The sequence below is a fragment of the Canis lupus genome, chromosome 2 (assembly GCF_011100685.1).
Source record: "Canis lupus familiaris isolate Mischka breed German Shepherd chromosome 2, alternate assembly UU_Cfam_GSD_1.0, whole genome shotgun sequence".
Classification (NCBI taxonomy): domain Eukaryota; kingdom Metazoa; phylum Chordata; class Mammalia; order Carnivora; family Canidae; genus Canis; species Canis lupus.
In genome coordinates, this window is record NC_049223.1 from 12,689,967 (window position 1) to 12,716,024 (window position 26,058).

The following is a 26,058-nucleotide window of genomic DNA, read 5'->3' on the forward strand; positions in this document are numbered from 1 at the left end:
AGGGATCCCGCAAATGTATGTTTTATAGAAGGAGGGAGGCTTTAGAAAAATGCTGTGTGTTAGTAATGGTAATAATCATTCAGTAAGCATTTGAGTTATTACTAAGTGCCAGGCACTGTAAGGAGTTGAGCACAGTCCTGGCCTCAAGGAGTTTAAAAGTTGCTAAAGACGGCATATAAATCTATTGGCAGTTGCACTATGCAGTGATATGTATAATGTTTAAATGTAGATGTTACAAGAACACATAGGATGAGACTCCTCCAAATTTATTTGGGAGTAGTTGTATAGTTAGGTTTGAGAAAAAAAGTAAAGCCTAAGCTAGTCTTAAAGGATGCACAAAGAGTAGGAAGGAGGAGGGATCCCTTTCAGGCAGAGATGGTACATGTGCCAAGACATACCCACATGAGAAGAGTGTCACAATGTGTGGGGAACAACATACATTATGGTGTGACTGAAATTGAACCATCTGAAATTGTCAGATTTGATCATTTTGACTGACACAGAACAGCAGTATGAGAGGAAGGGTGGTGGAAGGTAGAGCTGAGAAAAGCAAACAAGAGCCAGGTCGAAAAATGCCTAATTTTTTCTCATTACAGATGTATGCTTTCTAGGATTTTCAAATAGATGAGTGTTGCTTTTGTTTTTTTATTTTTTATTTTATTTTATTTTAAAGATTTTATTTATTTATTCATGAGAGGCACACAGAAAGAGAGAGAGAGAGAGAGAGGGAGAGACACAGGCAGAGGGAGAAGCAGGCTCCATGCATGGAGCCCAATGTGGGACTCAATCCCTGCTCTCCAGGATCACGCCCCGGGCCAAAGGCTGCACTAAACCACTGAGCCACTCGGGCTGCCCTGCTTTTGTTTTTTTAAATATCCATGCTTAAGATAAAGACATTTCATTGTATATAAATTTTAACTCAGGAATAAAACTAAAAAATGAATCCTAATTAACGATACATATATGGTAAAGTATTTAGGTGAAAGTGTGTTGAAGTCTGCAGTCTACTTTGCAATGCATTAAAACAGATGTATGGTTATATACATGATTAAACATTAAAATTACAAAATGTTAAGATAGAATCTTGGTGATGGTTATAGGGTGTTCACTGTAAAATATATTATCTTTATTTGTATGTTTAGATTTGTTGGGGATAAGTCACTATAGAAAGCAGAGGCAGGGCTGGATTTGAAGGTAGGCAAAAATACTTTCCTAATTGATAAAAACGTTTATTAAACTACTTCAGTGATAATGTGGCATGTCTAGAAAACACCTCATCAGTCATTGTTAATATCCCTTGCACCAAGTGCAGAGGATAGATCATAGCAGGTGCTCAGTAAATATTTGAATGTTGTATATTCCGTAATATCTGTAATCATATGAAATTTTTAAAGTTACGCTTGAAGTCTCCAAAACAAATGTATTGCATATGTTTATTATCCTGGGTCCCCTCATGTTAGAATACAGTTTCACATAACCACAAATATTCTGTAATTCCCTATGGACATATGCTACTTAATGTGATCTTGAGAAAGTCATGTGTTAATTCACTTACCAATATTTATAGCTATAGCAAACCTTGGATTTTATCCTTAGGTTTTACTTGACTGATTAAAAGATCTTAAGCAGAAGGTATGATATAGGTATACTCAGAACAATTATATGTAAAAGAAGTAAATTGGAAAAGATCCAGTACTTTTTTTCTCAAGATGATTTCTTGTTCAGAAATACTGCAATGCCATCTATATTTTTGAAGGTGGTGAAGGGGACAGCAGGAAAGATAGAATCTAAAGCCAATGTGGGGCTTGATCTCACGACCCAAAATCATGATCCTGAGCCTAAATCAAGAGGTTGAATGCTTAACCATCAGAGCCACCCAGGTGCCTCCAGTGTCATCTGTTTTAAATGTGATTTGAGAGCTCTTAAAATTTAAGTACCTTCTTTTTCCCATTAATAAATGTTTCTGTAGGAAATCTGTTAATATCTAGTACCCAATGTTGGGATTGTTCTTATTCTTTTTTAAATAATCAATTTAAGAAAAAGAACCAGGATTGTCCTGCTTTCTCATTTACTTAGCTTCTACTATTTCCAATAGAGGCTTCTCTTTTTACTTTGGCTTCCTTCTAGAATAAATTGTAGAAAAAAGATAAATCTTGGAGTATACACAAAGCTAGAAAAAAGATTTATTTTTAATTTCACAGAGAATTTATTTTTGAGGTACAACTGGGCTTGTTATGCTTGTATAGGGAAGACTGTTCTTTGGATTTGTAAGCTTTAACCACCACTTAACCGCTAATCACTAGTCCTGTTTATAAAAGTGAATTCATATCTGTATGTAAATTTGCAGAACAATTTTTTCTTTCAGGTCACATAAAGGTTTGGAATACAGGTGTAAAGGCATTTGAGATCTACACTTCCATAAAAGGTTATAAACAATGGAATTTAAAATTTGTGTTTTATTGACCACAGAAAGTAATCTGGGCTGGAGAGAAAATAATTGCTCAGGTGGATCATCACTAAGAAAATACTACTGATGTATTCTTATTTTTTTCTTCAGTATCTTTATAATAAATCTTTCATGAATTGAACTTCGACTTTGACGGAATCTTTCATGTTAGTGTAAAAAAAGTCCATCTTCCTCACCATTCTTCCCACAAATATTTTGTTTTGCAGATTTGATTATGCTGAGGAACAGGGTTAATATCTATATTAATTTTTTCAGAATGTTTTCTAACATTCTTAAGTAATTTCTTAAATATCTCGCTTAAGGAAAAAAAATCCCCTGAGGTATAAAATTTCTTATTCTGTCATAGATGTACTTGAGGGATACAATGGAACAATATTTGCATATGGACAAACATCCTCTGGGAAGACACACACAATGGAGGTAACATTTCATAACTATACTTGCATGTGGTTTGCAAAATAGTATATTCAGTTATTATTTGGTAAATGATTTTACCATGCTTAAACATCTTTATTTACTCTTTATTACTTTCTCCAGTACAAATAATATACAGGTAACATCACTATTGGAATTTAATCAGTTCTGGAGTTTGAATAATGAAGTTATATACTTGAAATCATATTTAGCTTTGTTTTATCAGCATAACCACAATATATAGCATTTTAGAATTAGGGAATTTTCTACTACCTTATAATAATGAGGAATTTGAAATTTTGAATGTTTTAATGTTTTCATTTCTGTTCAGAGCAATTAATTCTCTTCAAATACCTACTACTCTTCTTTAATATGAATGTCTCCACAGTTATCAGTGCTGCTATTAATAAGATGTGAACCTGTCCAAACTTTGCATCTAGAAAACAGTGTATTTGTTATCTTATGCTGTTGCTACATCTTTTATCATTTATCTGAGCATTCTGTATAAATGCTTATTTTATTGTAATAAATTCATATTACTCATTTCCATAAAGTTACAGAGAACAAAAACATTTCTTGTATTTACGTGGATTTGACCTGAAGGAACAATAAAGACTTACATGAGTAGAAACAAACCTTTCAAAAATATGTTCGTTGCACAAGCATGGATAATCTAAATCTAGTGATTAAATAAAAGGCTAAGATCAGTTGATAACCCTTGTTGACCTGCAGTATTTATGTGTAACTTACTAATACATAATAGTTGAATTGGATTTTTTTAGATACCTTGTAGAGTTGTTTTCACCAAAAAATGGCAACAATTACAATTACTATTCTCTATTGACTACAAATTATAGGTTGAAAGTTTTTACTTTTAATTCATACTTCTTAAAGTCTCATTTTGTTTTCTGTTTAGGGTAAACTTCATGATCCAGAAGGCATGGGGATTATTCCAAGAATAGTGCAAGATATTTTTAATTACATTTACTCCATGGATGAAAATTTGGAATTTCATATTAAGGTAGAATCCTTGGGGAAAGATTGTATTTTGTTTTATAGCTAGAATAATTTTATTCCAAGAAATAATAAATGCTCTTCCTTTTTAAAAACTATTTTATGGAAATTATAGTAGAAAAATCATTAGAATTAGTAAACTGGGGTTCTTCTGCCTTTAGATGACCTTAAACAAGATCACAAACTCTCTTTTGTCTTAGCCTCCTTCTCTATAAAATGAAGGAGTTTATTACTGAACTCAAAGGTTCTTACTCTTCTCATGAGTCTAACTCATTTTAGATGAGGATATGTAATGGAAATTGCTTTTAGTTACATGAGCAGTTTAGATAATTCAGATTATGCCATTAGAACATAAGCTGTGACTGAGTTGTTGATAACTCTGCCTTCTTGTCTAGATCGTGTTTAGCCCTCAGACCCCAATAAATTTAATGAACAAATGAATGAATTTAAAATTTTAATTGATTTTTTTTCCCTTTATTTCTTTGCCCTTCAGGTTTCATATTTTGAAATTTATTTGGATAAGATAAGGGACCTGTTAGATGGTAAGTTAAATTCTTTTATCATTTTAAAAAGCACATTACTTTTTTAATAACAGATATAAGGCCATTTTTAAGTAACCAAATGAACTGGACTTAAATTATAAGAAACAGGTGTATTTTAAAGTTAGTTGAATGCCTTTGACACGCTGAATAACTTCTTTAAAAAGCACATATTTATGGTTGCTTATGTTTAAGTAGTAAGTAGAAAATTAGATTATAATTAGAAGTCCTGAGTCCTCGTCTTCTCTCAGCAGCTGTCAGTTAGATTCATTGCCCTGGGAAACTATTAAACTACTCTGGTATAATGTTATTTTCAAAATGTAGGTAATAGAGGTTACCCTGGACCTCAAATTTTATATTGCTGCATTAGTTTCTGTTTAAATCTCCTACTGTTTCTACAGAGTCTTTTCTTTAATAGTGATGTGTCATTTTAAAAATTTACCTATTGTTATTAGGCCACTTGGGAAGAGAAATAATCAACAATTAGCTCTTTCATAACTAGTTTTAGAGTTTAGGAGAATGTTACTGATACTTTTTTTTTTTTCAGTTTCAAAGACCAACCTTTCAGTTCATGAAGATAAAAATCGAGTTCCTTATGTAAAGGTATTTATAAAATAATACAGAATGCTTGTTTAAAAAGTAATAAATTGTCAATTGTCAATATGGCTATTGACATACTTTAAAAAATTATTTTATAGGGGTGCACAGAACGTTTTGTATGTAGTCCAGATGAAGTTATGGATACCATTGACGAAGGAAAATCCAACAGACATGTAGCAGTTACAAGTAAGTAAAATGTCTTAACACTAGTTAGGCACAAAACTGCCTTAAAATACCTTTATCAACTTGATTAATTATATTGGATTTTTATGTAAATAACGCTTTAGAAATTATTAGTAGGGAAAGCCGTGTTTGTTTATAGTTGTTTGTGTAATTTCATTGCAGATATGAATGAACATAGCTCTAGGAGTCACAGTATATTTCTTATTAATGTAAAACAAGAGAACACGCAAACGGAACAAAAGCTGAGTGGAAAACTTTATCTGGTTGATTTAGCTGGTAGTGAAAAGGTAAAATCTTTATATTCTAGTAGATACTTAAGCATTTTTATAAACTTTAGTTTGAATTTGGACTTCAGCATTGTTGTTAACATGTTAAAAACTATTAAATCAGATTTGAGAGATTAAAAAAAAAGAAAAGCTTTGATGCCAGTGCTTACGATTACTTAAACTGAAAAACTGGTTCCAAATTACTGTTATTTGTGCCATAGTCCAGTTCAACCCCAATAGGTGTTACCTTTGACTTCAAGTGTGTTTTTATTGAGACTTTTGTTCAGTATATGTAGTTATAAATTTTATTAGGTACCATCTTCCAATTTTTGATATCTATTTTACCATACTGACAGTGGGGCTCCCTGTGAAAACTGGTAACTATCCATTAGTCTTCTGGTTTGGATGTACCTACTTCTTTTCCTTTCAGTGATTATTTAACTATCATAGACTATACAGTAAACTAATCTGATTCTAGTTTATGTGAAAATCAAAATAAGTTCAAATGTTTTAATGTTGATCTCTGTAACTATTTTTGCTGTTTTGCTAATTTTGTTTCTTCTGATTGAAGTAACATATCAATTCCCTTTTACTTAAGTCTTAAACACATCCTTCAAAGCCTGTCTTTAATTTTGTGAATTCTGAGAGGCTGTTTCTTCAGTCAACAATGCTAAAATATTACTTTTATCCTATTTTTAATACATATATTTCACATTTTTAAAAGAAGTGAATTTGCTTATGTATTTAAAATCAGTAACAGTTAAAATATCAAGAATAAGCTTTAGCAAATTTTAAAAGGTTCCTCTCTTAATGAAGCAGAGGAGGTTAACAAATAGTATATTGTAAATGTATCCGTAAACTTATTATTTTCAGGAACATAAACTAAAAATAAAATTTGGTATCTCCTTAATCACATTCTTCTCATGCACCTAGTTACTTGACCAAGTTCTCAGACGATTAATACTTAAGAAATAGTGATAGCTTAGAGTAAATAATTGGTGAATAAAATCATGAAGCTTTTCATTTTATTGTTTGCTGGTTATTGGTGACCTCTGAACTTTTTTAGAAAATCATTTAAACTTAAAATTCTGTTTCATTCTTTTGGAATCTTAATGTGTATGTAGGTTAGTAAAACTGGAGCTGAAGGTGCTGTACTAGATGAAGCTAAGAACATCAACAAGTCACTTTCTGCTCTTGGCAATGTCATTTCTGCTTTGGCTGAGGGAAGTGTAAGTATACATGTCTTCTCTTTCCCTATTGTTATCTTATGGGGGATTATTCAAATATCAATATATGTGTATGCATGGATGTTTGAGTGAAAGATTTGGTGTGTTTCAATCAGTATATGTGAATTAGTTGTCTTTTGGGAATTTATAGTATTTGTATGTAGATTTTAGTTCCCATTTTAATATTAATCAGTTAAAATAACCAAAATTCCTTTGTAACTTAAAGTCCAACATATTTATATAACAAATTTTTATATATAAATTTATTTTTTTATTGGTGTTCAATTTGCCAACATATAGAATAACACCCAGTGCTCATCCCATCAAGTGCCCCCCTCAGGGCCCGTCACCCATATATAACAAATTTTATTGCATAGAAACCCATTGGTCTTTTTTTTTTTTTTCATAGACATATGTTCCATATCGAGATAGTAAGATGACGAGAATCCTTCAAGACTCATTAGGTGGAAACTGTAGAACCACTATTGTAATTTGCTGTTCTCCATCGTCATACAATGAATCTGAAACAAAATCTACACTCCTGTTTGGTCAAAGGTTTGTTAAGAGAATACAAAGTCTAGGGGCACCAGAGTGGCTCAGGTCATGATCTCTGGATCCTGAGATTGAGCCCCAAGTCAGGCTTCCTGCTCAGCGGGGAGTTTCCTTCTCTCTCTGTGCTTCTCTCTTTCTCAAATAAAATCTTTAAAAAAAAAAAAAAAAAAAAAAAAAAACCAGTCTAAATGATAGATAGGTCTTTTGTTTATTAAGTCTAGGAAAAGTAGGTAGATATTCAAATCAGTGCATATTGTTAGTATGCCAGACACAACTTTTTAATTGAGAGATAATACAAACAAGGTCCATTTTTAAAGGTGCTTAGATTTGAATTATGAAAGTCAGATGTTAACTTTACTCAAATTTATTTGAGAAGCTTTAATTTAGCATTAAAGAAAATAAGTATTTGCATTCAGATAATAAAAACTTGACAAATATAATTCTGTATTAGTCTGTAGACATATGTGACAGGTTCATATAATGAGATAACCATTTATGAATTGGTTAACCTAGGAGAGTCAAAGATGATTTTATTTTTGACCTTCAACAGTAATTGTTTTTATATTAATTTAGCCTTCCAAATGAATTGGGGAAATATGGGCCCTTGTTCTTTATCCTTATCAGGTTGATTTTTAAATTTTAAGATAATCACCAATTTGTGACTGACCCAAATTTATTAAGCTTGTGAATAAGCACTATAGTAATTATGGTTCTTTGTATTTAGTCATAGAGATAATTTAACAAGAATTGTCAAGTTAAATTACTTAGCCAAAAATGCCATATGTGTGTATATATAACAGAGATCTGTAGGTATCAATTGAAAATAATTAATTTTAGTCAAAAATTTTTTTCTGCAATTACTTCTCTTAGGGCTAAAACAATTAAGAACACAGTTTGTGTAAATGTAGAATTAACTGCAGAACAGTGGAAAAAGAAATATGAAAGAGAAAAGGAAAAAAATAAGACCCTGCGGAACACCATTCAGTGGCTTGAAAATGAACTCAACCGGTGGCGTAATGGTAATAATTTATGAATGTGTCATTTTGAGTTTGTTGAGTATGAATATAAAGCTATTTTACAAACTTGAGACTCTGTTATGAATATAAACTATATCCGTTTTTACTTTTTAAGCATTAAGGATCATCAATTAAAAATGATGAAAATCTTTTAAATTCTGATTTTACCTGACATAATAAATAGAGGCACAGAGGCCATCTTAGAAGCTATAAAAGTCAAGATGGAAAGGTTCCACAGTGGGGTAGAAGCAATAAAATTTACAAGATTTGGTGACTGGATTTAGAAGATAGGGATGAGTCAAAAGTAATTGTAGCTTCTCAAATCTTGGACTGAGCAGATAAAGTTGGCGAGAGCTCCTGAAATTGAATAAAATTATAATTTGTTTTAGACAGGTAGATGTTTATTAACCATGTTATTGCCTTATTTTAGGAGAGACAGTGCCTGTTGATGAACAGTTTGACAAAGAGAAAGCCAACTTGGAAGCTTTTGCAGTAGATAAGGATGTTACTATTACCAATGATAAACCAGCAGCCACAATTGGAGTTACTGGAAACTTTACTGATGCTGAAAGAAGAAAGTGTGAAGAAGAAATTGCGAAATTGTACAAACAGCTTGATGACAAGGTAGCTTGTTGTTCATGTTTTGTTTTGGAATGTTATGACATAGGTATTTTTATTTTTAATTTTAATGTTATGGATCCAGGGAACCTATATATATCTACCTTAGTTTCTTTTGAAAATGATTGTTAGGTTGACCCTCAGATACATTGGTTTGAACTGCATGGGTGAATTTTTAAAACAAATATAGTACAATAATATAAACAAACTTTCCTTAGGATTTTAATAACATTTTTTCTCTAGCTTACTGTACTTGTAAAAATGCCTTATGTAACCCAGTAACGTAAAAATGTGTGCTAATATGTGTTAATTATCTTTATTGGTAAGCCTTCCATTCATTCAACAGCTAGCAACAGTTAAGTTTTTGGGAAGTCAGAGGTTATATATATGTGGATCTTCAACTCCATGGTGGGGGCGGTTAGCACCCCTAACTCTCACATTGTTTTAAGGGTCATGGTATTGATAAAAAATACAAAATCACAGTTTCTGTTTCTGTGCAGGAACTGTGTATGAGACATACTTGTGTTTTCTTCTCTTCTTTAAAAGAATTTTCGAAAGAGAATTAGACCTTGGGTCATTGGAGAATCTTAATGAAATGATTTCTCTAAGAATCAGGGATCTTAGACTCAATAATAAAGGTGATGCAGGAGATTAGGGAACAAAATAAAGTGGAAATAATGTTTTCCTGCTTTAATTATCTCAGCTTTATTGTGAAAAATAACAAATTATGAATCAAGAAAGGGAAAAACGAGAGCAGTAAAGAGACTAGAAGTAAATAGTTCTTGTTTTGTTTTTATTTTTAGGTGGTGTTTTATGTGTATTTTAAGCAAATATGGCAGGTTTGAAGTAACTGCATTGCCATTATTTCAATAATAAATTTAAACATGTTTATTATTTCTTAGCATTTAAACAAATGACTAGCCTTCAGCATTTTTTTAGGAGATTGAAATAAGCTATGTTTAATTTGGAGAAACAGTTTTGAAGTATTTTGGTCAGGGAAATAATAATCTTACAATGACTTGTTACTTTAAAATTCTAGGATGAAGAAATTAATCAACAGAGCCAATTGGTAGAGAAACTGAAGACACAAATGTTGGATCAAGAAGAGGTAAGGTGAATATTGTACATATTGCTGTCAGAAAAGCTTACAGTTTGTCATGACTATTTAAACATAAGAGATGGAAAAAATAAACATAAAAGATGAACCAACAGAGAGCTCAGAATATCCTGGAGTACATTTGCAATATGGGAGTACCTTTAATATGCCCATGCTTCACTGTGGATATGATACATCATGAGTGAAGCAAAGATTGACTTCCTCTTAAGGTTTTTCTTTTTTTAAGTTTGAGTTCTATCTAACTGGAGAGGAGAGGATAACTTTTCAGTACTATTCTTTAATATAGTTCTACTGTACTTTTTAACTGTCTTCTACTCTCCTTGTTTTATATATAGTGCTGTTTTATCTCCTTATTCTCCCCAAAACCTGTCTTACTAATCCTTGAGATGGACTTAACTATACTTTTAAACTGTCAGTTCCTTTATGAAGAGTATTTCCACATGGAAATGAAGAAATGTAAAAAACAGTGTTTTATTGTTACTTGTTCACTTAAACACACAGAAACAGGTTTCAAGGGATGATTGAAGAAAAAATAACTGAATTGCTTTGACCTATCTTTAATAATTATATAATTTGAGGTATGACCTACTGTGGGAATAAGGATGTCAGTGAATGAAATCTTTTTTTACTCCTCTTTTACCATGTCTGCCCTCATCGAACCAGCTGATTTTTGCCTTCTTTACTTTCATCTTAGTTCTTTCAAGTTCTCTAGTTTGTCACCTGGTTTAGGACCCTCAATTTATCTTACCTGGCAGAACAGAGGGGTAATTTAAAAATGATACTTCATTTAAGATTTGGTTTGGATATGGAGGCAAAGGTTACACAGCTTCAATAAGGAAGAGATAGCCACCATCAGTCAACATGATCCTGGTCACATCACCTTTGTACTTCAATTATAGCATGTTTTCTCAAAGAGGGCACTAGTAACATTTACACAATTCTTCATTATATTATTCTGTGCTGTGTGTTACATACAGGACCTTTAGCATCCATGGCCCCTGCTTCTAGGTGTCCTTAGCATTCTGCCCCATTAGAAATACTCCTACAAATTTCTAGATGCTCCTACTTGACAGCAACTGACCCTCTTCTCCTAACTAGTCTGTTGGCTTCTCTGCAGTCAAATTATATATGTTGATACTAAGTTTTCCTGAGGCATAGGTCAGGTGCCACCCTTTGTTGACCAAAGAAGATCTGAACTTTTAAGCATGTCTTCTAGACAGCTACTAATTTTTTTGTTCTGTACTCACTGTTCATGAACCTAGTATGCATTTTGTTTTCTAATACATGAATTTGCACATAACTAAAAATCTGCCAATTCTAGCCTTCTTCATGAATAACTCTCTTGTTTTAAATATTACCAAGCACTTTGTCATGTCCTGTCCCTCCTTTTTGGCTCTTAGTTAACATTCCATCCTGTATTACATTTATTTATGTGTCTTTGTTTCTTCTATTAGAGTCCTCAAAGCAAAGTCTTTATTTTTTTATTTTTTATTTTTTTGCTGTCATCCACAGTGCCCGCACATAGTAGATAGTCTATTGAATGAATAAACGTTCACACAGTTAATAGCATCCACATTTTATTCCCTTTTTGTTTAGCACATGGTGAAGCAAATAGATTTTTTAAGCCTTTATACCTTTTTAAAACCTCTGTATACTTCTATTCTTGTATGTAGCTTTTGGCATCTACCAGAAGGGATCAAGATAATATGCAAGCTGAACTGAATCGCCTGCAAGCAGAAAACGATGCCTCTAAAGAAGAAGTAAAAGAAGTTTTACAAGCCTTAGAGGAACTTGCTGTCAATTATGATCAGAAGTCTCAGGAAGTGGAAGATAAAACTAAGGAGTATGAATTGCTTAGTGATGAACTAAATCAGAAATCGGTAGGATATAATTCTGTTTTCTTAATACTTTAGTACAAATATTCTTCATTGAAATTAAGTAACTTCTTTTTATCTAAGCTCAGTGCTGATAGTATCCATTCTTAAGCATTTCCAAGCCTCAAATTCAGTTTCTCCTTTATATAAATCCTTAGAGGTGAAGGAAGAAGGTTATCCTTTTAGGTCCTGACGGTCTGTTAAAAGGTAATTAAAATGCCATTTGAAGACTTGTTGGCTATTCTTAATATTCTAAAGTTAAAGAGAAAATAAGTTAGCTCCTAGTTACTCAATAAAATTATTAGATGATTGTTCAAACTGTAAATTAAGAAATGTGCACATAAAAATAAGAGGATATATAAGCTCATATAATTTTTTTAAATATTTTACTTATTCATGAGAGACACAGAAAAAGAGAGAGAGAGGCAGAGACACAGGCAGAGGGAGAAGCAGGCTCCATGCAGGGAGCCCGATGTGGGACTTGATCCTGGGTCTCCAGAATCATGGCCTGAGCTGAAGGTGGTGTTAAACCGTTGAGCCACCCGGGCTGCCCTATAATTTGGTTTTTGTTTTCTGTTACATTCCTAGCTCCTGGAGTAAAGCCTACCTAGCACAATATAGAAGGCTCTTCTTGTAATTCTGCCATAGATAAGGGTCTTTATTTGTTATTGCTATAAAGCAGGATTTGCCACCTTCCTAGAATGATGCTAAAGGTAGTATCTAACTGTGGGATTGTGATTGCTATACTTGCAGCATCACCACAGATGAGCTGTCTTATTATTAATGTTTTATTATTGTCAGTACCAACTTCTTGTCCAGAAATTGCATCTAGAGTTGGACTCAGGATCCGTGTTCACTACTATTTACCTATCCATGTTCACCTATCTAAAGGAAAGCAGTCAAGAACTATTTTTAAAGGTTTCATGCCCCTGATGCAAAATTCATTTTCCCCTTTTAATCTCCAAAGGTACAGTTTAATAGCATGGAGATCAAAGTGCCTTTATAATTCTTACTATTAAGAATTATTGAGTTGTATTAGCAAACCTAATTGCTATTTGGAGAACAATAGGAGTTTTTTAAAACTCCACAAGCTGTAAGTTGGTCTTCAGTCACCGATTTTAGTCTTTAAGACAGTTGTGGGTGTGTCCCAGTTATGAAGCTGAGTCTGTCAACGCTATGTTGGTAATAGAAGTTGGGAAAACCTTACAGCATTCCGCATCTTTTTATTTTTTTATTTTTATTTATATTTTTTTAAAGATTTTATTTATTTATTCATAGAAACAGAGAGAATGAGAGGCAGAGATACAGGCAGAGGGAGAAGCAGGCCCCATGCAGAGAGCCCGACGCGGGACTCGATCCAGGGTCTCCAGGATCACGCCCTGGGCTGCAGGCAGTGCTAAACCGCTGCGCCACCAGGGCTGCCCTCTGCATCTTTTTATATGTGTACAATATTGTTACTCACTTGTTAGAGAAGATACATAATGATTTAGACCTTAAAGCATGCTATCTTCTGGGACTTGAAAGATATCTGGTATTTTAGATTAAACTGGATAAGCATACAACTAATATTCAGAAACTTAGGGAAATGACCAGAAGAAACAATAAACTGAAATGATATCTTTACAAAAAGCTACTGTATTCTTAATACAACTTCCTGACTTTTAATATCTGACTGTGTTATAATGGTAAGATTTATTTTATTTATTTTTTTAAGTTTTTTTTTTTTTTTTAAGATTTTATTTATTTATTCATGAGACACACACACACACACACACACACACAGAGAGAGAGAGAGGCAGAGACTCCGGCAGAGGGAGAAGCAGGCTCCATGCAGGGAGCCCAACATGGGACTTGATCCTTGGGTCTGCAGGATCACGTCCTGGGCTGAAGGCAGGTGCCAAACTGCTGAGCCACCCAGGCTGCCCTAATGGTAAGTTTTAATGTGGCCAAATTGGGTTGGACTTCTCAAAATTGTGGTGACTTTGTTGCTGGTCAATTAGCTATTATTATAAACTTAGAGTAGTTAACACTCAATAACACTACTTCATCACTATCTCCTAAATAATTGCTTTTATATCATAGTATCAAAGTAGTAGTAATTATCAGGTAGACTATTTTCAATGACTATGTATATAGAAAGGAGATAAAACATACAAACCATCTAGAAAGTTCATTACTATTCTAACATTATTTTGTTTGGACTCCGTTTCAAAAGATAAGCCATACTATGGTAATGAAAGAAAATTCAGGCTAATTACCTTAGAAGTTTCTCCCTTCTAGGCAGGAAACATTACCCAGTCTCAAATATTAGGGAAATGGTACAAATGACGTGCTCTTCATAGAGCATAATATGGCTACTTTACAGACTCTCTTAGATCTAAAATATTTTCTAAGTTTGAGCTAGGAGCTATCCCGGAACTCTGTAGATGAGATAGTTCAGAAACTGAAAGTAGAAAATAATGCATTTTTTTGAGTCCTAGGTAAACTGAAATACCTGTCAATATTCAAAGTAATCTTTCATTTAATAGGTTTAACTGTATCTTTTGTTTTGGATTCTATTAGGCAACTTTAGCAAGTATAGATGCTGAACTTCAGAAACTTAAGGAAATGACCAACCACCAGAAAAAACGAGCAGCTGAGATGATGGCATCTTTACTAAAAGACCTTGCAGAAATAGGAATTGCTGTGGGAAATAATGATGTAAAGGTAAATAAAATAGCCAAATGCTACGTATAAGTATCAGTAGACAACTCATACTTCTGTTTACTGCTTACTTTTTACAAAGTTCTTTTCACATCCATTATCTCATTCACAACAGCAATGTGTTATAAATGGTATTTAACTTCATTTTAAATCAGGGAGGAAAGAAGAAAAGAGGCACTCAAAAGGCATAATCAATAAATATCATTTATCTGGATCCCATGTTTGGTTCTTTTCTCCATCATGTAAAGATTTTACATTTAGAGGTTATGTTAATAAATTACTGTACATGAAAGTGTATAACTGGGACAACAGCAGAGATTAGCTCAGGGAGTAAAATCATGAATGAATGAGTCTGGTTGCCTTTAAATGTTTGAAAAGATGAAAGATGAGCACTGCTTGTTAATGTTTTTAAAGTTTTATTATGAAAAATTTCAGACATAAAACAGTAGAATAATAGCATGAAAGAGTTAGTAGTCAATATTTTGCTATACCTATTTTAACTGTGCCTGTTTTTCTTCTCAAGTCTTTTTTAGAATACTAGCATTGGTTATTTTAACATTGGGCATGTGATAAAAAGGAAAGATAGTGACCTGGTAAATTAAATGAAAACTTAGACCAAAAAAAGCAAACTAAGACTCTCAATTGCAAGCATATGTACGTAACATGAAAGATTGTATGTCAGAGTAGGTATTTGTGTGGACTTTATCTTCTTTATTTTTTTTTTTTTAAAGATTTTATTTATTTATTCATGACACAGAGAGAGAGAGAGGCAGAGACACAGGCAGAGGGAGAAGCAGGCTCTAAGCAAGGAGCCTGACATGGGACTCAATCCCAGGTCTCCAAGATCACACCCGGACTGAAGGCGACCCTAAACCGCTGAGCCACCGGGGCTGCCCTATCTATCTTCTTTTTAATTTTTTTTATTTATTTATGATAGTCACAGAGAGAGAAAGAGAGGCAGAGACACAGGCAGAGAGAAGCAGGCTCCATGCACCGGGAGCCCGACGTGGGAATCGATCCTGGTTCTCCAGGATCGCGCCTTAGGCCAAAGGCAGGCGCCAAACCGCTGCGCCACCCAGGGATCCCCCTATCTATCTTTATTAAAGCTTAGTTAGGTAATAATGAGAACAAACTTATACTTGGCTTTTTTTTTTTTTTTTTTTTTAAGATTTTATTTATTCATCAGAGACACACATACACAGAGGCAGAGACATAGGCAGAGGGAGAAGCAGGCTCCCTGCAGGAACCCTGATGGGGGACTCGATCCCAGGACCCCGGGATTACGACCTGAGCCAAAGGCAAATGCTCAACCACTGAGCCACCCAGGTTGCCCCTATAGTAGGATTTATAGTTGACAGTCTACAAAGAATGAGAAGCCCAGTTTAACAAGATATGAAATCAAAGTTTTCAATACAGAGCATGCATTCCTTCTGTCACTTATTCAAAGCTGCTATGTGTTGATGGCAGCAAGGATTCATTTTCCTCATACATCATTTCTTAATGTTGGCTCATGCCATTGAGACAAAGGAAAAATGTTAAATACTGGGTGACTCGACCTGTTCTCTCTTCAGTCTCTTCTCTCTTCAGAATGTTCCATCTGTACATTCTGCCCTATTCTGTTGAGAGTAAACTAATATGATAGATCTGTGTGGGGTTTTCTTTGGGGGATGGAAAAGTAAATTTACTTCATAGCATTAAACACTAAAGAGGTGTTCAAAATTTACTCTGTAGATTTGCACTTTCTTTTTAGAAAAATCTTTTCCATTTTATGTTCAACTAGCCTTAATTTAAGTGAAAAAGTGGTAAAGATAGAGAAAAGAGTAGAAATGGCTTATGCTTATGTTCAGTGGCAAGAACCAGTGATAGAATGCAGGTTCCTTGACTCTTATTACTGCTTTTTTCACTTTACCGTTAGAGCGTTTTGAGAACAAATCGGCCTTACAAATAGGTTTAAAAACAAAACAAAACACCAAAACTGGATTCTCGATATTTTTTCATTTGTATGTAATTCTTTCCTCTTAACATCATCATTAAGCACTGCTTGAGTTTTATTAACTTTGTTTTTTTTTTTACATTATGGTTCACTCTGTATTGTATGATTTCATGCATTTTGACAATTGCATTTATATAGATCCACCCTTACAGTATAGTTACATATCTAAAACAGTTTCATCTCTGTTTAAATAAATAAAATAAGATTTTATTTATTCATGAGAGACAGAGAGAGAGAGAGAGGCAGAATCACAGGCAAAGAGAGCCCGATGCAGGACTTGATCCTGGGACTCTAGGATCACACCCTGGGCTGAAGGAAGGCACCAAACTGCTGAGCCACCCAGAATCCCTAAAAAATCCTTCTTGCTTTTTGTTCTGTTCATCCCTCTCCCCTGAACAGCAGCCATGGTCTTTTGAATATTTGTATAGTTTTGCCTTTTCCAAAATATCATATAGTTGGAATCATATAGTGTATGTCCTTTTCAAACTGGCTTCTTTTTCTTAGCAACATTTAAGTCATTTTGTGACTTGATTGCTCTTTTTTTTTTTTTTTTTCCCCACCAAATACTCTACTGTATAGATGTACCAGTTTGTTTATCTGTTCATCTATCAAGGACCATCTTGGTTCCTTACAATCTTTGGCAATTATACATAAAGCCACTGTAAACATTCATGGGCGAATTTTCTTGTGGACATAACTTTTCAATTCAGTTAGTGGAAAAATACTTAGGAGCATGATTGCTAGGTCATATGTTAAGAGTTAGCTTTGTAAGAAACCCCCCAAGGTGGCTATAGCACTTTGTATTCCAACAATCTAACAATGTTACTCCACATCCTCACAAGTATTTGATGTCATCAGTTTTGTTTTTGTTTTTTTTGTTTTTTTTTGGTTTGAGTTGTATAGCATTGTCTCATTTTAATTTGCAGTGGGTTTTTCTTATCTAGAGTTTTAAAGAATTCTTTGTCTGTTTTAGGTAGCATCCTTTATCAGATACATGTTTTACAAATATTCCAATTTGTGGCCTATCTTATCATTCTCAACATTGTACTTGTACAGAGCAGAGGTCTTTAAATTTTAATGAAGTTCAACTTACAGATTTTTTCTCTCAGCATTGCGTTTTTGGCATTGTATCTAAAAACTCATGATCAAACACAAGGTCACCTAGATTTTCTCCTTTATTTTGGAGGTTGTTGGTTTTATATTTACATTTAGATCTATGATTCATTTGAAGTTCATTTTTCTGCAAGGTAGAAGGTCTGTCAAGCTTCATTATTTTACTTGTGGATAGATAGTTTTTCTATTACAGCTTATTGAAAAAACTATCTTTATCCATTGAATTGCCTTTGCCCTCTTGTCAGAGGTCAGTTGTCTGTGTATGTGTCTGTACCTGGGCTCTCTGTTCTGTTCCAGTTACCTGTCTGTTCTTTTGCCAGTATCACACCATCTTGATTACTGTAGCTTTAGAGAAAGTCTTGAAGTCTCTGACTTTGTTGTTGCTTAGTAGTGTTTGGCTATTTAAAAGTCTTTTGCCTCTCCATTTAAACTTTAGAGTCAGTTTTGTTGATATCCATAAAATAAATTTGCAGGGATTTTAATTAAGATTATATTTAAATTTGTAGATCACGTTGGGAAGAACTGAGATCTTAATATGGAGTCTTTCTATTCATGCATGTAGAATATCTCCCGTTTATTTAGTTCTTCATTGGTTTGTCATATTGATTTTATACCTATTTTATTACATTTATGACTAAGTATTTCTTTTTTCTTTTCATTCTAATGTCCGTACCATTGGGTTTTAAATTTCACTTTCCCTTGTTTGTTGCTGGGATATAGGACAGTTACTTTTTTATGTTAATCTTAAATTCTGCAGTGTTAACTTTGATGGCTTATTCTAGGAGTTTGTTTGCTTAAACAATCGTATCTTCTGCAAACAAAGACAGTCTTATTTCTTCTCAAGCTCCCCTTAATTTTGACACTGAATATTGTACTGGAATTTTGTAATGAAATCCATGAAACTTACGGAATGTACAGTCACCATGATATTTTTCCTTGTCAAGCTTGAAAGTTGTCCTTTCCCTCTCCCTGAACATTATTTAAGTTTAAACTGAGCTTGCATATGATTAGCTTGCATATGAAGAGAAAATCCAGAAATTGAAAGAGGCAGATGCCATCAGTTTTGCTTTTGTTTAGGCTGCATTTGTTTCCCTTGTAAACATGTATTCAAGTTTTAGAAAATAAGAAAAGCAAAAATTAAGTTTTATTAAAAATAATGTTTAATGAAAGAATACTCCATACTTTTTATGAATATCAAGTAATATTTATTTGTTTAAAAGATGCCAGTAACCACAAACTGGGCATTTTTGTTTTTAACTTTTTATTTTACTTTTTTCTTATAGCAACCTGAGGGAACTGGCATGATAGACGAAGAGTTCACTGTTGCAAGGCTCTACATTAGCAAAATGAAGTCAGAAGTAAAAACAATGGTAAAACGCTGCAAACAGTTAGAAAGCACACAAACTGAGAGCAACAAAAAAATGGAAGAAAATGAAAAGGAGTTAGCAGCATGCCAGCTTCGTATCTCTCAAGTATGTGTTACAGAACAAAGTTCCTTTGTTGTTTGAATAGCCATGTGTAAATTGTAAAAATTTTAAGAGAAATGACTTTTCTATATGTTATTTTGGGTAACAATAAAAAGGTTAGTTGATCTAAAAAAGTTAATTTTCCTACTTTGTGCAATGAGATGAATGAATTTAACTGGGTTATATTTACTTAAAATGTTACATGTAGAAATTTACTTAGAAAGATGACTGATTTGGCTATTAAAAATCTAGATGAATTCTAGGGTAGACAAGTGCAGGACCAGTTTTCTGGCTTTGGCAACTGAATGGATGAGGCCATTCACCAAGGTAGGAGTTGTAGTAGAGAAAGAAAGAAACATTAGAATAGTAAGAATACATCATACTTCAGCCTTCATTACCTTAGTTTTGCAAGTGTTACAAGCTATACAGTGGATTGTTTCATTAATCAAATACTTTATCATTGTATTATTATATATTTAAATATATAGAGAAAAATTGCTTACTTTCAAGTTATCCTTAACAATAAAATTTGTGCATGAGTTATTTTTGTACTTCATATTAATATGTTTTTCCCAAAAGCATGAAGCCAAAATCAAATCATTGACTGAATACCTTCAAAATGTGGAACAAAAGAAAAGACAGCTAGAGGAATCTGTTGATTCCCTCAGTGAAGAGTTAGTCCAGCTTCGAGCACAAGGTATTAGCTTTTGAATTTTTGAGTTCTACCTATATTAATTCTTTTAGTATAATTGTAGTAAACTTATATTCACACTGATAGAGAATAAGAATATGGATAACTTAGAATGTAAACAAATAATACATTTTAACGTTGGCTTTGAAACCCACTTTTCAAATTGTGTTTGAATATTGAAGTGGCCAATCTAGGAATTTCCCACAAAGTTATCAGGGGGTGTGTGCATGTGTGTATAAATCTTAACATAGGGGATGTAGAAAGCTATTTTAGTCCCTACCATGCCCTAACCCATCTGTTCCAGGATTAGGCAAAGAAAATAAAGGCAACCATAATAGCAATACAAAGGATATAGCTATATTATTAGTCAACATGAGCTGAGAGCAAGATTTACTATGTAGCATTTAGATAATTTAAAGTCAAGTACTATTAAGAAACAGATCCCTCATAAAACCTATTTGCTCCTTGGTTTATTGGAAGAACGTTAAGGCTTATTTCTTCTGTTTTTTTCTCTCTACCCAAACAGAGAAAGTGCATGAAATGGAAAAGGAGCACTTAAATAAGGTTCAGACTGCAAATGAAGTTAAGGCAAGTTTCATGTAACATTGGCTACTAATGACTTAAGCCCATTATTCTTAATCTTGGTTACTTGACTTAAATCCTTTTCCCCCCAATAACTTTAGCAAGCGGTTGAACAGCAGATCCAAAGCCACAGAGAAACACATCAAAAACAAATAAGTAGTTTGAGAGATGAAGTTGAGGCAAAAGAAAAACTTATCACTGATCTTCAAGAGTAAGTATACTTTTTCTTCACTCTTAAGTTATTAGAAGCTAATTCAGAAAGATTGACTATTTAATAAGAAGAAATAATAGATTACTGACAGATAATATATTCTTACTAGAAACATGCATTTTTTCATTGAAATTACTATTTTGACTTGAATGTAAAGAATCTTTTCATTTATTAGCAAAACCTCTAAGTTCCAGATGAAATTTTTAAAGTTAATTTCCTTTTTAGAAATTTCTTAACAGAGAAAAACATTACTAGAAATTAATGGAGTTTAAAAGGTTGAGATTTTTTTAAAGCTTTTATTTTAATTCGATAATTTTTTATTTCTTTAATATTTGTCTTAGTTTTTCTGAAAGACTTTCGCAATTTCCATAGCCATATGCATACATAGCCTAGAATTTATAGAAATTGGAGGTCTATAACTAATCATGATTTGAGTAGGAACCAGAGGAGAGTAACAAAAAATGATGACACATTGTGGTATATGGGTCTTAATACCTTAATGATACAGAATGAGATTCATGGTTTCAAACCAAAATATGAAAAACACTATATATAACCAGAAGTAGCCAGATCTTCTTCCTTTCTTTTATCCCCTTATGGGGATAGGATAACAAGTCATCCTCAGTATTTCAGTAGTGAAATTACAGAATTTAAGGATCTGAAAAAATTTTAATGGTGCCATTCAGAAAATGACATTGATATTATGTTTTTTTCTTTTGTCAGCCAAAACCAGAAAATGATGTTAGAGCAGGAACGTCTGAGAGTAGAGCATGAGAAGTTGAAAGCTACAGATCAGGAAAAGAGCAGAAAACTACATGAACTTACGTGAGTAAATGTTTTAATTCAAGTTTAAAAATAAAAATTAAAGGTGCCTGGGTGGCTTCAGTTAGTTGAATATCTGCCTTCAGCTGAGGTCATGATTCCAGGGTCCTGGGATTGAGCCCCACATTAGGCTTCTTACTCAGCAGGGAGCCTGCTTCTCCCTCTCTCTGTCTCATGCTGCTGCTTGTGCATGCATGTGTGCGCACTGTCTCTCTCAAATAAAATCTAAAATAAAAGTAAAAACTGGGACGCCTGGGTGGCTCAGCGGTTTAGCGTCTGCCTTTGGCTCAGGGTGTGATCCTGGAGACCTGGGATCGAATCCCACGTCTGGCTCCCCGCATGGAGCCTGCTTCTCCCTCTGCCTGTGTCTCTGCCTCTCTCTCTCTCTCTCTCATGAATAAATAAATTAAAATAAAAACTAGAGGATTACAGGCATTGCTCTTGGTTGTATTCAGTAGACGTATTTTTAAGTTTGTATAGGCTGAAGTGTATTTTTCTTAAGCCTTCTGAGTTGATTTAATATATACCTTAAAATTTGCAATATATTGTACTTTAACAAAAGCAGGATCCTGTATTTTTTACTGATGGTTGAGATTCAGATTTCTGTGTATTAACCTGCTTGCTATTTCTGTGCCACCATAATATTTCAAGATTCACTATAAAAATATACTTTAAATGACACTAAGTTATTTAGAAGGTTTTGGGATCTGCCATACAGACTGACTTTTTTGTCACCTTTAATCTTGGATAAAAGAACATTATTGTTCCAGCCTTGTCTTTTGAACAGAAACTTTCAACCATTTACTTTTCCTAACGTGCTGACAGTTTAGTCAGTACTCAGTTTTCTAGAATCTGAGCAGGTAGAAAACTCATGATTATAAGTTTTCACATCGTGAATTTATGAGTTATGATTTAAAAAAATTTTTTTTAAAGATTTTTAGTTTATTCATGAGAGACACAGGCAGAGGGAGAAGCAGGCTCCCCATGGGGAACCTGATGCGGGACTCAGTCCTAGGACCATGGGATCATGCCCTGACCAGAAGACAGATGCTCAAACACTGAGCCACCCAGGGCGTCCCATGAGATAGGATTTATAAATTAAACTGTTACTATTAGGATGGTCACATGTCAGGATCAGCTTATAGTTGATTTTATACAAACTCTGCTGAATCTGCTGAATACCAAAGTTCTATTTAGAATAATTTTAATTAAAATACGTAAAGTGTTTTAGTCTTCAATAATTTATAATTCTCAGTTAATCAGAATTATTTTGGATAAACAGTAATGTGTCCTGCTATATGGCATATTCTAAGAACCACTTCTTCTTGTTTGAATTTTGCTACATTTTATTCCATCTCATCCACTGCTATAATAGGAGTTTTTTTTCCCTAATAAACTATAGATCTAGAATAAGATTATTAGAATTCAAAATAGATGTATATTCTGTTTAGGGTCATGCAAGATAGACGAGAACAAGCAAGACAAGACTTGAAGGGTTTGGAAGAGACGGTGGTAAGAAAAACTTAAAAATAAATAAGATAGTGGGATGTTGAATGGGTTTCCCCTTGGTTACATTAAATACTTAAAGACTACATTTCAAAAACATTGCTGTTCTTATTTAAGGCCAAAGAACTTCAAACTTTACACAACCTGCGGAAGCTCTTTGTTCAGGACCTGGCCACCAGAGTTAAGAAGGTAATAAAATAATACTGAAGAGGTTAGTTACATAAATGGTGCTTACTATGTTTAATTGCTTATATCTGTAGTAGAAGTAATTTTACGTTGTCACAATGATTTTTGTGTAGTTAAGGTTAGATTTTTTTTTTTTAATCTTTAAATGTTTTCTTAGTATTTATTGACTTTCTTTTCTTAGAGTGCCTGAGATTGATTCTGATGACACTGGAGGCAGTGCTGCTCAAAAGCAGAAGATCTCTTTTCTTGAAAATAACCTTGAACAACTCACAAAAGTGCACAAACAGGTAATAAAGAGTCTATTTTATGGTAGCTGCAACATTGTAAGACAAAAAATTGAGGAATAGCAAGTGTTTGAAGATTTCAGAGGCCTAAGGATTTTTCATACCTGAGCCGTTGTATTAATTATATAAATAAATCACTAGCAGTTTTTAGGACAGTTAATATTTTAACAACCCTTTTATCAAGAAGTCAATGAAAATGGGTGTTATTATTTATTTCTCCTAGGATTTCCGGTTTGTCAGTTTTTCTCATTTTTTTATTCATGGTGATTTTTAAATCTTCAGTAGATAGGACTTTGCAGTTAAAGTACAATCTTTTTTCTTTTGTCATTCATTGCCCCAGAATGTGTATTTGTATGAAATGTATAAAATAACGAGGCAGTTTGTTTTTTTAAAAAATTGTGCTTACTGTGTGGATCTTTGTTTTTGTTGTTTTGCTTTTTTGTGGCTTGATACATGATTTGATTATTTTTAATGTTTCTCAGCATATTCAGTTGTACATCTTTTGTAATTGTAAATACGATGTTTGCACTAGAGTAAAGGGAATTTTAGGCCTTTTTGCTTTCTAGACTTATTTTAACACTTAAAATGATACTTACCAGTTAGTACCTTACTGAAGAGATCTAACACTGTGTTATAGCTTATTGTCATTGCCTAATGGAGAGACCAAATAATCTTCGCCTAGACCCCCCAAAAATTGAGGGAAATTATATCTTTGTGAGAAACATATATGGATGTATGTACTCTTTGCATGTTGCTGCCTAAGTTAAATTCGCTAAATGGTAAATGTTAATATTAAATGTAGTTTTACTTTTTTACTAAAGAGAAATTATGAAATGTTGATATTTTTCAAATCATCCTGTTAAAGCTAAAATCCTTATTGTCTTAATGTACCTTTAGTTGGTACGTGATAATGCAGATCTTCGCTGTGAACTTCCTAAGTTGGAAAAGCGACTTAGAGCTACTGCTGAAAGAGTGAAAGCTTTGGAGTCAGCACTGAAGGAAGCCAAAGAAAATGCATCTCGTGATCGCAAACGCTATCAGCAAGAAGTAGATCGTATAAAGGAAGCAGTCAGGTCAAAGAATATGGCCAGAAGAGGACATTCTGCACAAATTGGTTAGTAGAATACCTTAAAACCATTTAAACTTTGCTTGGTTTGAATGTTTTTACTTACTTGAAAACAATCTAATTGGTGATTATGTGTTGTCAAGTTGGTATTTGTCTTTATTTCTAACTTACCAAAGAGTGGCATTGTTGCGAATAACAAGCAAAATGAGGAATAGCCACATTTACAGGACAAGAAGATAAGTAAGAACTAGACAAGCATGCAAGAGTGATCAGAAGAGGTGAAACTATAGAGATGAGTATTCTTAAAGACTGACTTGCAAGAAAATAAGTTGCCAGGAGTAATATGACATGCTTCAGAATAAATCATTCATACAGGAATAAGGTTTTTAAGAGAATAGGGATTATATAGGTCCTGGAGAAAAAGATACAACAGAAAAGAGAAGACTTAGTAACAGAAAGGCAAAAGGAAAACCACATTTGGGAATTCTTGTGAATCGAGAAGAGACGTCTCCTAAAACATCACTACAATCATGTGTTAAGATTTATCCTAAAGTCACTTTTTGTTCTTCATGTTAGCTAAACCTATTCGTCCCGGGCAACATCCAGCAGCTTCTCCAACTCATCCAAGTGCAATTCGTGGAGGAGGCGCATTTGTCCAGAATAGCCAGCCAGTAGCAGTTCGAGGTGGAGGAGGCAAACAAGTATAATCTTTACACGTTACCCACAGGTTCGTAGTTTATATCTGGCTTTTGAATCATAGTTCTACATGGAAATGTTCAGCCATTGGTTGTTAAATACTACTTTTTTTTTGGATTCTCATATTAACTGGGTTCTTTTTTAATGTATGTGATTATAAAAATAACTTGGCATGATTTCTTTTGGTCTTTTTTCATAGTTCAGATCATACTCTATTTTCAAATTTGTGTTAACATTTGTAAACTAACCTACTGGATTATTTTTCAGAGCTCTTATAGTTAATCTAATAGATATACACCATGGATAATTATTCCCTTTTATTAGACATAGGATTAATTTATGTCAATTTTTTCTCTACTTAATATAAAATGTCTCACATTTCAAATTTCATATATGGAAATTTCAGTTTGGAAAATTTCAAGTGTGAAATATCTTTGTGTCCCCTCACCTTTTAGGTTATTTTTAGATTCCCAGAAGTGAAATTACAAGAAAGCAGAACATTTCTAAGGCTCTTGATACATGTTAATACACTGCTCTCCAGCAAGATTAGGACAGATTGCCTCTTAGACAAGGATACTGTCCATTATTATTGTATCATTGCCAGCAATTAATATTGATTGATAGTTCTTAAGCTTCTGTTTTAATGGTCCAAAATAAGTATCTCTTTGATTTATTAATAAGAACTTGAATTTTTTTTCAAAAAACTTACCACAAAGTATGAGATATATATCATCCAGAAATACCACCCAATATATTATGTATATCTTTCAGGTGCTTTCTTTGCATATTATGATTTTTAAATTAATCTTAAATTATTGAATACTCTAATAATATACTATTTTAGTACATATGT

The 26,058-nt window shown here is 33.3% G+C and overlaps 1 protein-coding gene across 2 annotated transcripts in view; it reads left to right on the top strand.

The window, feature by feature from the left end:
* The window catches only part of KIF5B (kinesin family member 5B), a 44,953-nt gene that overhangs the window by 13,170 nt on the left and 5,725 nt on the right, over window positions 1–26,058 (top strand). Inside the window, exons 3-25 of one of the 2 annotated variants that reach the window (XR_005355202.1) lie at window positions 2,814–2,887; window positions 3,798–3,902; window positions 4,389–4,437; window positions 4,982–5,037; window positions 5,133–5,220; window positions 5,380–5,504; window positions 6,608–6,712; window positions 7,119–7,264; window positions 8,132–8,280; window positions 8,708–8,901; window positions 9,935–10,003; window positions 11,686–11,892; window positions 14,449–14,592; window positions 18,979–19,167; window positions 19,741–19,858; window positions 20,379–20,440; window positions 20,536–20,645; window positions 21,369–21,470; window positions 22,919–22,979; window positions 23,091–23,162; window positions 23,341–23,446; window positions 24,341–24,557; window positions 25,086–25,236. Coding sequence is in view for 1 of the 2 variants with exons in the window: in XM_038529873.1 (XP_038385801.1) it covers window positions 2,814–2,887; window positions 3,798–3,902; window positions 4,389–4,437; window positions 4,982–5,037; window positions 5,133–5,220; window positions 5,380–5,504; window positions 6,608–6,712; window positions 7,119–7,264; window positions 8,132–8,280; window positions 8,708–8,901; window positions 9,935–10,003; window positions 11,686–11,892; window positions 14,449–14,592; window positions 18,979–19,167; window positions 19,741–19,858; window positions 20,379–20,440; window positions 20,536–20,645; window positions 21,369–21,470; window positions 22,919–22,979; window positions 23,091–23,162; window positions 23,351–23,446; window positions 24,341–24,557; window positions 25,086–25,216 (2,669 nt within the window). In the remaining variant the exon portion in view is untranslated. The remainder of the gene's footprint in view (window positions 1–2,813; window positions 2,888–3,797; window positions 3,903–4,388; window positions 4,438–4,981; window positions 5,038–5,132; window positions 5,221–5,379; window positions 5,505–6,607; window positions 6,713–7,118; window positions 7,265–8,131; window positions 8,281–8,707; window positions 8,902–9,934; window positions 10,004–11,685; window positions 11,893–14,448; window positions 14,593–18,978; window positions 19,168–19,740; window positions 19,859–20,378; window positions 20,441–20,535; window positions 20,646–21,368; window positions 21,471–22,918; window positions 22,980–23,090; window positions 23,163–23,340; window positions 23,447–24,340; window positions 24,558–25,085; window positions 25,237–26,058) is intronic. The other variant, XM_038529873.1, reaches the window with a different exon arrangement.